The following is an 11,490-nucleotide window of genomic DNA, read 5'->3' on the forward strand; positions in this document are numbered from 1 at the left end:
CACAGCAAAGTGCTTTTGTTCACCCACCCGTTCTTTATGTGGCACATCGTTCTCTGCACTCATGTAAAAGCAAACAGTTCAGGAACAAGGAAAGCACGCTTTTTGTCACGTGTATCTGTCGCATTTAAAGGAAATGCTGCACTCACTCAGCTTCCACAGAAACCCGGCTGGCCTTTTCAGGTGGTTGAAAGCAAACAGAAAAAATAAAGTAGGACCAAAAATCTTGCGGTTTAATCTCAGGTCAGAGGAAAGACACTTTCAGGTCTTGCTTTGAATACCTGATTTTGAATGAGAACCAGTTTATCACAGAGAAATTAAAGTGTACCTGTTCTTCAGTGGCAGGCTCAAGGCTATGTAAGTGTTCAGATACACCATAATCCAAAGCTAAGAGCCTTATTCTGGAGCTGAAATGATAGGCCTTGGCATTGTCTCTTGTACAGGTGATGAGAACGAGTAGGCTGTAAATAGAGATTTTGTTTTAGAAAGATATTTTCTATTGTCATCGATTGGATTTTGTGTCATTATTGGCATAAAAGAATCCTTAAATAACATCTTATCCTCTCTTAAACTGTTCAATTGTATTTTCTGTAACAATGTTTAGGCAAATAATGTGGCTCTTGTGTCTGCTTTTTCATTTTCCCTGGGATCAGACGCTCTTTAACTTGGCAGGTCTGATGAACTTTGTTTGCATATACCAGGTAAAGCCAGTAAACGAGTGCCATTAAGAGGATCCCTGTTCTCTGAAACAGTATTTTTTATATCACATTATCTTTATGTTATTACTCAGTAAGATTAGCAGAAAAAAAAAAAAAAAGGCTATTGAAATCATTCTTTTCTTTTTCTTTACCTAATTGGGTAAATGGTAGACCACACTATGATTCTCCTTCAGAACAAGGAAGACTGAAGAGTGAAAAATGTGTAGATTTTGATGAGATAAATATGAAAATGAACCTGCTCTGCATCTTTGGGAGCTATTATTGTAGCCACTGAAATGTCAGTAAACCCCTGAAGCTCATACCTGCTGAAGAGTTGGGCTTATCATAAATAACAGGATTTTTTTTGGAGTCCCACAACTGCATTCAGAATTGTAATGTTTGTGAAATCACCATCCTACAGTTCCAGATTTCCTGCTGGGGAATACAATGTTGGCATTCTGTGAACAAAGTACTTTACATTATGTTAGGAAAAAAAAAAAAGATAACTCAGTCAGCTGTATTACAGTAGACTTCTACAATAGTAGCTTAATCCCAGCTCTTTTTTTTTTTTTTTATAAAACCCCATCCCATATGAATGAGCTGTTTTTTAATGTCAGACTGCAAAAAAACAAACTAATTCAGGGAGCACCTTTGGCTCCCCTTCACTTCAGCCCCCCTTTAGTTGCTGTGTCCTCCATCAACACACGAACTTTAAAACACTAATGAGTACTTCAGAGGCCAACTCAGTAACTAGGGCAGTGGAATTGTTTGATACTTGTAGCTCTCTGTCAACAGAACATATTAAGAGCTAACGATAGTTTTCTGTTTGTTGATGAAGCAGCAGTAGCATGTTACATGCAGATGAGACTCTTAACTGGCTCCCTACACTCCTGTCAGCCCAGTGAGGAAAAAAGCCCAGCCCAGAGGAAAAAAAGAAGTATATGACCCTGAATCCTTACGATAACATAGTGGGCAGTTGGTGGAGCAGCCATTTTTTGGCCCTGGCAGTTTAGTAGTGCAGCGGTGGAAATAAAATTTTGGGAGCAAGGGATGAGAAGGCATCAGAGAAACTGATGCCTTAGGCAACCAGCAGAATGTTTTCATGTTGTTGTCACTGCAGGAAGTCTAAGGCTTTTTAAGTAAAATTTCAGTAAGAGCTGCAACTTCTGTACTAGGTTTGCTTTTCTGCTGTAGACTGTAATTTTTTTCTCAATGTTTTACACACAACTTTCACTTTGTATTCCAGTACCACAGGGCTGGTGCCATGCTCTGCCACACCGACCACTTTTGGGGACCTGAGGGCAGCCAACGGCCAGGGGCAGCAGCGCCGCCGCATTACATCTGTACAGCCACCCACGGGCCTTCAGGAATGGCTGAAAATGTTTCAGGTAACTCGCACTTAAAGAAAGCAGCTTACCTCCATGACTGAAGCAAAATGCTGCTTCAGTGAAGGCATTCCTCCCTGTATATCCCACAATGTTTCCTGCATTGATTTTGTGTACTGTTGAAAAAACAAACGGACATCAACTTCAAGGAAATGCAGCTGCCCATTTCAGCTAGTTACTGTAGAAACTCACAAAAAATACTGCCTTCTTTGGTTTCTTAATAAAATAGTCCATACTGTTTGATGCTTTCACATTTTCTGCAAATTCAGTCCAGCATGTTACAGCTGCCTCCGTGGCCTCAAGCTAACTGGAGATATTTTCTCTGGGAGACTGGCAAGCGGGAGCACATGGTTTGCCTCAGCGTAGGTATAGCACTAAAATTATCCCAAGTCTGCTATCTTCTAAGAATAGAAAGAAATGTTTAGGAAAAATAGGTTAAATGGAAACTCAGTGTGTATTTTTTTATATGTTTGAGCACTGAACACAGTGTCAGCTGGTACACGTGCGTACATTGAGAACAGGGTGAAAAGAGGCTTTCTGTATCTTTCCAACAGCCTTGAACGATGTCTAAAACTTAATGTGACCAAAAAGCAGAGAAACCAAAACCCAGTGGTATAAGGGACACTTGCACAGTGGAAGCTGACACCTGGGTGACACCATACTGGGAGCAGCTGAGCCAATTCAGTGTGCATTAACACAGGCACACCTTGGGGCAGCGCGGTGCTCTTAGGGCAAGGAGAGCATCAGAGAACTCTGCTGTGCAGCTGTGCGATGAGTTTTTAGGGAGGGATGACTCCCAGTCATTGATTTGAAAAACGGAAATATTACGTCTTCCAATCTTGATTAATAAACTGTTACTTCTAAAAATGTTTTCAGAAGGAATAGGTAACTAATGCAGGCATAGTTTCAATTATGATAACAGACGTTTCCAAAGATAGAACAACAGTGTTGTAGATACAGTAGCAAGCATACGATTTTGCAGGCAGGAGTGTGCTTTGGGCTTGATTCATGCTGCCACATAGTACCATTGATCTCAATCACTGTCACGGCTGAACATTAAAATAATAATGGAGAACTCCTTTCCCTCTTTATTTTTACACGTTTATGATCTGCATAAAACAGTGGAAGTTTGGAATTAAGATGTTCGTTCATGCTCATACGTAATTATAATGGTGTGTCTTTTTTTCTTTTGTTCTGACTGTCCATAGAAAGGTGTCTTTTTAACCCTTGAGGATCGTATTTGAATGGTAATTTGTAGATATGATACTTAATGTAATTCTGTGTTGTGTTTTAATACACTGATAAAACTTTTAAGCTAAGGAAAGCTATTTTACGTGTAGGATGTAGTGTGCATTTTCTCAGATAAGATCAACAGTTATCAGTAGCGACTTGTTAAAAAAGCACTGAAAAGCTGAAATGTTTGAGAGCAGGATGATGCGTGGCAGTAGGAGCACTGCTACTTGCTGTTTAGCCAGCATCATGAAAAGTCTGTAAGCCTATGGAAAGTCTGCATGTAATTGGTTTCTTGTTATTTTTGGTTTCGTAATGGAGGAACGATGCTCTCCATTAAGTAAATAATTAGATATTTTTGGTTTTTGAAAATACTTACTGTCTGTTGTAATTCCCAAGTTCTGATCTGGACTCTTGAGAGAAAGAGGCCTCTCTTTACTAACTAGGGATCATCTAGTAGCACTCAGAGATAGCAGCTGCTCTTACTGATAGTTTGTGCTGCGTTCACAAAGGGAGTCCTTTACTTTCAACCCAAATCCTTTAAAGTCACGTGCGTGCCAAGCACACCCATTTTCTCATTTTTTTAATTTTCTCTTGAATTGTATGAAGTAGGTGAGTCTTATCTGTTGAAATGATGAAAGCACAATCTCCCAGTCAGGGGAGGTAGCTCTGCCCAGAGAGAAGAATCAAATGGCACATGTAGCATTGTTCTTGCAATGCCAGGCTTTTACGGTTCAGAAACAGAAATGGGAGGCCTCGCTTCTTTAGGTACTTTATGCCTCCAATGCCTGTTTAATAGCCCTATCATATTTTATGTGAAAATATATTCCCAATTAATTTTAAACTGTAGTTTCCAGGGGCACATTAGCTGGACGTATGTCCTGTTTCAAGGAAGAACCAAACTTTGGCCTGGAAACCAGAAGTAAGCAGAGATTCTCAGTTACTTGGAGGTCCCTGGCCTGTACGTTGCCATTCAGATCCTCTCTTTTATTTACTTCTTTGGGGAAGGAGTGTAGAGGGGTCAAATTTAAAAGCAAAAGAATTCAAATACTGAGAAAACAAGATGTCCTCTAAGTTTGTAGGTTTTAAAATTTATTTTTATACATTACTTCTGCTCTTACGTTTTGTAGCTGATCTAGGTGCTTCATTTTGAAAATGACAAAAACTAATGCAGAAAGGAGAAACAGTTGGAAGTGTATTGCACTTTCCCTTTAAAAATGCAGATGTATATTGATTTCAGTGAAATATTAGTCTGGAAACAGAAGCAGAAGAGCATTGTGATAGGTTTGAGCCATTTAATTTCTTAAAGACCCATTTATTTTTCTGTTTTGTACTGACTCTTCGCTTCAGGACTTTTTAATGTCTGCTACAGGATTTTTAAAAACTCAGTGACCAAACATATTATAAGGTTTCTTCTCTTACAGTGAGCTTGTTTTTATTGTATTTGGAACAGGAAATATCTTTAAGTCACCAAGTTGCTTGCGGTAGGGAAAAAGATCAACTGCTTGCTAAATTCAGTCAGCAACAGTACTGCTTTACATCTTAAATTCAGTTTTTCTCTCTTCATTATTCCTGCTTTGCATACTTACAGTGTTAGGTAACTTGATCAAAAATTTGAATTTTCTGGAGATATCTCGGGGCATTCGTAGCAATGTCACAGTTGTTCCAAAGGCAGTAAGTACAGGCAGTGGTTTTAAGTAACTAGTGAAGGCTATTATTCTGCCTCAGATTGGAAACATTGCTTTCTCCGTGGTTTAAATAGTGCCCAAATCCTCTAGCCATTGTTGGCTGGCAAGAATACTGTTTCTTTCCTTCATGTGAAGAGTTGGCTGAGCCACTGCAATTCAATTTCCTTACATTCTTCACTTTGTACTCTTCCAGAGCCACTTGTGAATACATAGATGCATGGGGCCGAGTAGCCCACCTCTTACATGATGCAGGCAGTGGAGATGATATCATCGCCAGCATTACGGCATCTTCTCCTTTATGGTTACAAGTTCAAGGTCTCAGTGTCGATGTGCAGAATGGGAAGGACCCACGCTGTAGCACTTTGCTGCTTTGGGCTGTTTCACCCATACCAGTTTGGTTGGGAGCAGCAGTGGGGATTGCAGCCAATGCCCTGGTCGTCCCTGCTCATACTCCTTTGGCTCAGATGGCAGAGCAGTTCTGGCACATGTAAGCTACGCTCCCTTTGGAACAAGCTCTGGGTGAAGCCACTGCCAGCCTGCAGCAGGGACACAGCTGTCACTTCTCCTCCAGGAGCAGGCGCGTCTGGGGGAACCTTCAGCCTGGCTCAGCTTCAGTCACCCCTTGCTCCCGGAACCCCTGTTGTGACAGGCCGCTCGCTGGTATGGCCTTTCCTGCAGGGGATTTTGCTCACGTGCTCTGTGTACCAAGGCTGGGATCACCTTTGAGCTGGCAGGAGCTCAGTAACTAGCCTGAGCTGAGTGGCAGCAGGATGCCAAACAACCCTTTCTGCAAGTCTGCATGAAACAGCACACCTCCGTTAGCAGAGCGCAGTCACAAAGAATAGCACTCTGAGATTGTACTGCAGCGTAACATGTTTAAAATAGGCGTCCTTAAGTTACCTGTAGTAGAAGAAAGAGCTAATTGCTGCAAACCGTAATGGTGCAAACTGGAGTTTAATAGGTTGGGGCTATGTGACAGAAGAGCATAGCTCACAGCAGAGGCACAGAAACAGGAGGAGATGGTGAAAGGATGAGTCGCGAGTCAGACGGGCGGGAGGAGGTGGAAGTTGTGGGAGCAGCAGAGATCTTTATGTTGATATCAAGTTGTTTTGCATGCCTGATAAAGACAGGAAAGAGGATTACACACAAGAGCACAGGGGAGCTGAAGGGCCATTTTTTAGGTAGGCCGTGCTGTGGCTGCAGTAGCTGCGTGCTGAATGAGGGATGGCATGAGCAGTCAGAAGGCAGGGGCTGAAGCAACAGGGCCTCCTGGGGACCTGAGGAAAAGATGGGACTCCTTGTTTGGGAACCTCAAGTTCTCAGCTCCCTGGGATCAGCCGTCCCTGCCCCAGCAGTACATGAAGGAATTAAACAAATGCATTTTAAAGATAATGTATATTCTTTAGAAAGATCTTCAATCTGAAAGGGGATCACCTGGTAGAAGTCCAAGGTGTCTGGATGCTACACAGGTATCTTGGATCTCTTCAGAGATCCATCTAAAACGTTTGAAATTTTGCAGAATGTTTGGTGCCCATTTATTTGTCTTGGTTTTTTTTTTTTGTTTGCTTGTTTTTTTCCATCCATCTTTCCTCATCAAAGCTACAAACTTTTTTTTTTTTCCCTGTTCTCTGCTCAGTGCAGTTTTGTGCTGTTCTGTACAAACAGATCAAGCTTTGGGGTCCAGAAAGGCCAATTTCTTAATCCTGCCGTCGTTATCAGAAGCGTCTGCATTCATCTGGCACGCTTACTCCATCAAATCCTTCCATGCCAAACTTCCCTTAGAGACCCCTTACTGACAGTAGCTGGGGGTCTCTTTGGTTATGTGACAGACTAAGGGGACAGTGTCCCAGAGAAAACAATTTTAGCAGCTGACAGCTCAAGAGCAGCCTTAGGTAGCTGCCTGCAGCCACCCTGTAACGATGACTGGACAGATGAAAGTGGATGCTGCTTGTATTCATTAGCGTCTCTTTCCCCTTCTTGTATTTTCTCTGTTCTCTTTTCTGATCAGCTCTGCATTGCATTTTAAAAATAGAAACTCAGGAGAATTACAGATTAAGATAGTGCACAGAGAAATTATTAATGTCTTCACAACTGTCATCCATGCTTGCCACAGCGACGTGCAACGGTATTCAGGTTGATTTGTCTTAATTTATTATAGCTGCTTATAAATTAAGAGTAGGCTGACCTTGGAAACTTACAGTGTGAGAAAGTAGCACGGGTATTGTTTTTCCTTTTTTCTTCTAATTCTCCTAAATTCAAACACAGTCGGCAGCTAAGATGAAGGATTTCAACTGTTTGAACCTAAAGGCTGCTAAACTTGGGGATGCTGCAACAAACAGTTGGAAAGTTGGTGAGATAAACAGCTCTTCAGTGCACGATGTATGGAGAACTCTTCTGTGGAGCAGATGTTGCTATTGAAAGAAACTTTGCACAAGTTTTGTATTGCAGAGGCCAGAGTTAATTGTTAGTTCAAGAGAACAGGCATTTGTGTGAGCAATAAGAGCCCTTAGATACATGGCAGATTTGAGCAGAAATCTTAATTCTGAGGTATCTTGCCCTATATTGTTTTAAAATTTCAGCTAGCCTCTTACCATAACTGCAATATAATTTCCATGCGTCAATTTACTTGTAGATGTCACTCTAGAAGACATTGAAGAATGTGAATTTGCTCTCAAAAACTGATGTCTCATTTTTTCTCCTCTCTGAGGCTTTGTTCATGCTCTAATTCTGTTGCTAAATCAGTTAGCAGTGGCTGTTGGTTTTTTTTTTCCCTGTAGAAATGATTTTTTTCCTTAAATTATTTTCACATAACAACTCTAAACTCTATGATGAGCATAGATGAGTTTGAGGCATGCTTTTCAGACATGCAGTATATTCAGTTACTATTTTTTTTTCTACAAACGATGCTATTAATCTGCTATGCTCTCAGATGAGCGCCTTATTAAAATCTTCAGATTTTATGGTGCCCATTAGTCAAAATGTGAAGTAAGAAAATTACCAGCCAAAATTCCCTGTTTATTCAAGTGTAAATTGATATCTACAAATATGTGTTGCTTTATAGCCAGGATTCTGAAATACAGCATTGTCACACAGGGACATACCATAGTAACAAGCAGGCAGTATATTTCTGGAGAAAGTTCCTTTCCTTTCTTCTCATTCAGCTTCAGGTCTTTGGTCTATCAGATGATGCATCAAGGTTAAAAGTTACCTCACTTGAATGTACAATGGAGAAAAAAAGCAAATTTTGTTTCACCCCCTTTGTTGTCAGTAATATGTGCATAAATTTCATCAACTTCAAAAGAAGCTTAATTGTTTTAATTATTATTATTAAATATTATTATGTGTTTAATTGCTAATCTGTATGTGTGTGTAAAACAAATTCTTTCTTAGCTTAAGAATCAGTGTAGTAATTTTGAATATTTTGTGTTGATTAAATTCTCATTTTTGTGTAATTTACATGAGCGTTTCTCTTGCTGCCTTTTAATATGCTTGTACATAGGTCGACAAGGAAACCTAACTTGCATTTTCGGCAAAGCAAAGATGTTTACTAATACAGACTGAGATTTTGGTTTTGTTTTTTCTTGCAGAGCTGGAGTGGACCAGAGAAATTACTTGCTTTAGATGAACTCATTGACAGTTGTGAACCAACACAAGTGAAACACATGATGCAAGTGATAGAACCCCAGTTTCAAAGAGACTTCATTTCCTTGCTCCCAAAAGAGGTGAGAAATACGGGTTCAAGTCGCCACCTTTTAAATACTTCCTTGCTCATTGTGGCATTCATTTTTTTTCCACCATAATGGCATAAACTGATTTTAAAGAGGTCTCTGAGTTGACCTACTGCTGTAACATAGTAACCATTAGTTTACAGTAACACACCTTTGTGTTTTGGTTGCAATTCTGATACCTGGAAATATGGATGACTCCTTAAAATCCCAGGAGCTTTCAGGTATCTCTGTATCTTAATTGGGCTGACTTTATTTTTACACTGAGAACTAGTTCTTTCAGAGTGCACACAAAAAAATTCCCTCCAGCTGCATGACCTTTCTGCGCGGTATTCTGGAAGTATAAGTGTTACTATTTAATGCTTTAAGTAGTGTGCTTTTTTGGTGAACCTTATTTTTTATAATTTATTCTAAACAAACTAAGTCCTGAAGTCTGCATCAATAAACCCCACCAAAAGTAAGCTCAGAAAGCCCTTCTTGCTAAGGATAAAGCCAAGCCCTGATTAACTGGATATATTGCAGTAAATCCTTTTCTGCAAATCAGATCATGTTGTATCAGGTTAAAGAGAAGCTAAGACTTAGATTTGAGTGTGTGTGATTTTCAGCTTGTGTAAGTAAGTAAATGTTGTCTGTAGAAGAGTAATTCTTGGTATTCTCACAACTAGAACGTGGGGTTTGAGATGAAAGAGTACCAAGCCACTGTAATACAGCTGTTAAATGCATTTTAGTACTTTTGGAAATTATACTTCTGATATTAATTGATTTTAGTGAATGGGAAGTTGTTTTCCTGTCTGGAGAGAGGAGAAAGTGCATCTTCTTTTGCCATATCTGCTGTGTGCTGAGTTTGCCACGTGAAAATTTGCATGAGGGTTGATGTTCGTATGTCTTTGTTTACTGACAGATTTGAAAACAAGTTCTTCATGAAAACAAGTTCTTCATAGATATTCTGGAGCTGGTGTTTGGTTACTGTGGTTAGTGTGCTCTTATTTTCTGTGAAGATAGTTCTGTATCTCCTGTTCTTGTCGTTCTTTCTGATCATGTTCTATTTTTGAAAAACTTAGATGTGCGTGACCCTTCTTTCCATCGCATCTTCATGGACTAGGAAATATCACAGCCTTCTCTCGGGTTTTATGGTTAGCATTTGTAAGCATTGGAAGCACCTTACGTGATGAATGTTAACTTAGAACACGTGACATAAGCATGTGGAAAGCACTCTGTGGTAGCCTTGTTCACGTATGTAGAGGACACTGGGGAAAGAGGAAAGTTTAACAGGACCTCTGTGGTGGTGCAGTGTGGTGGTGCAGTGTTTGTAAAGAGTCTGCCCAAAGCGGCCTTAGAGCAGAGGCTGAGGAAGGAATCAAGAGGTTAGATTTCAAGACAACAGAGGGCATTTTGTTACTTCTGCACCTGTTGCATCTGGAAATGCACTAATTTATCACAGTAGGTCGCAGATTAATTGTCTTTCTTTGCAAGACTTAGTGCCCAGACTGACTGAAGTCGTTGACGTAGTTACACTGTAATTAATGATATTGCTGTTATTTCAGTTTTAGCCATTTCTTCACAGAAAGGATATGCTATTTAGCTGTAAAATAAACAGCTAAATATCTATGTTCCTTATCTCTTGTTTGTTACTTGACTCCACTGCAAGATACTTGTGTTTAATTTATTTTTAGTGGTCATTCTTGCTTCTTGAAACTGTAAAATAGTCAAGTGCTTACCAGAAAGGCTGACTTGGCCCTGGAAGCTGGCTTAAACAATTTTTGCCTTCTAACCCCCAGTTGCCGTCACCAAAATTAACCAAAAATTCTCCATGAAGCCAACTCCATCTCCTCTCCATTTTTGAAGATTGTTTAAGTCAGATCTGTTCAATGACTCTGTCACCTGCTACTGGCTTCAGCGGGGGGTGATGAGTAAGTCTGGGGAGAAGAATAATTTAATAGGGTCAGTAATTCTGTAAGCAGGCTTCCCTACCAGTGCCAGCATCCTGTGAAAGCATGCTCTCTTGAGCTGTCACTCTGCATTAACATCTATAGGTAGCTCCAGGATTGTATGTACTGCAGTGATTTTATTACCTAATCAGAATATGAAGCCGATTTGGGCAGGAGGCCTCTCCTTCAAAAATGTTTTCAGCAATAGAAAGACAGTAACTTAATATCTGAATAACCAAATGTTTGCCTTCCTCCTGAGGAAACCTGCAGTCAAACAATTAATCTGAAATGAATATTTGTTTCTTACAGAGCAATTAGAAATAATTATTGAAATTATTTGTTTGTGAAAGTCAAGTCTCAAAATCAGCAGATAAGGAGTGCTGCTAAAATCAGCCAAAGAAGCAGTATTGGTGCCATGGTACATTAGGAGAGAAAGCGAGATTCGGCGTGTGGTTGGGTATTGTTAGTGCTGCAGAAGGGAGCAGGCCTCAGTCAAGGTCAGCTCTCTGCTACCTGAAGCTGTCTCACAGCTAACTCCACGAACTGAGACAAAGGGCCTCCATCTTTTTTACGCTGCTAATCCTAAAGTCAACTGTGAGCTGTGTTGACCCTTGATGACTATTTAGCCAAATATAGTCTAAAATAAATGTCACCCATATGTAAGCTGTTTTAAAATCAGTTGGCTCACAGATTTTAATTAACACTATCTTAGCAAATGTCCATACCCATGTAGATAGGACAAGTGATATTTAAACAAAATCTTCTGTCAGTTAAGGAGCATCTAACAAAAAAGGAAAGGATCTGTTTCATGTTTTGAGCCTAGCTGCGTGCAAGGCCGT

General features: G+C 40.1%; 1 protein-coding gene across 5 annotated transcripts in view; it reads left to right on the top strand.

Annotated features, from left to right (window-relative positions):
- FBXW7 (F-box and WD repeat domain containing 7) overlaps positions 1–11,490 on the top strand; it is a 161,983-nt gene that overhangs the window by 133,473 nt on the left and 17,020 nt on the right. For all 5 annotated transcript variants that reach the window (XM_052690261.1, XM_052690262.1, XM_052690266.1 and 2 more), the window contains 2 exons: positions 1,942–2,083; positions 8,586–8,720. In XM_052690261.1, coding sequence (XP_052546221.1) covers positions 1,942–2,083; positions 8,586–8,720 — 277 coding nt within the window. The remainder of the gene's footprint in view (positions 1–1,941; positions 2,084–8,585; positions 8,721–11,490) is intronic.

Source organism: Tympanuchus pallidicinctus, unplaced genomic scaffold (assembly GCF_026119805.1).
Source record: "Tympanuchus pallidicinctus isolate F22 unplaced genomic scaffold, pur_lepc_1.0 scaffold26, whole genome shotgun sequence".
NCBI classification, from domain to species: domain Eukaryota; kingdom Metazoa; phylum Chordata; class Aves; order Galliformes; family Phasianidae; genus Tympanuchus; species Tympanuchus pallidicinctus.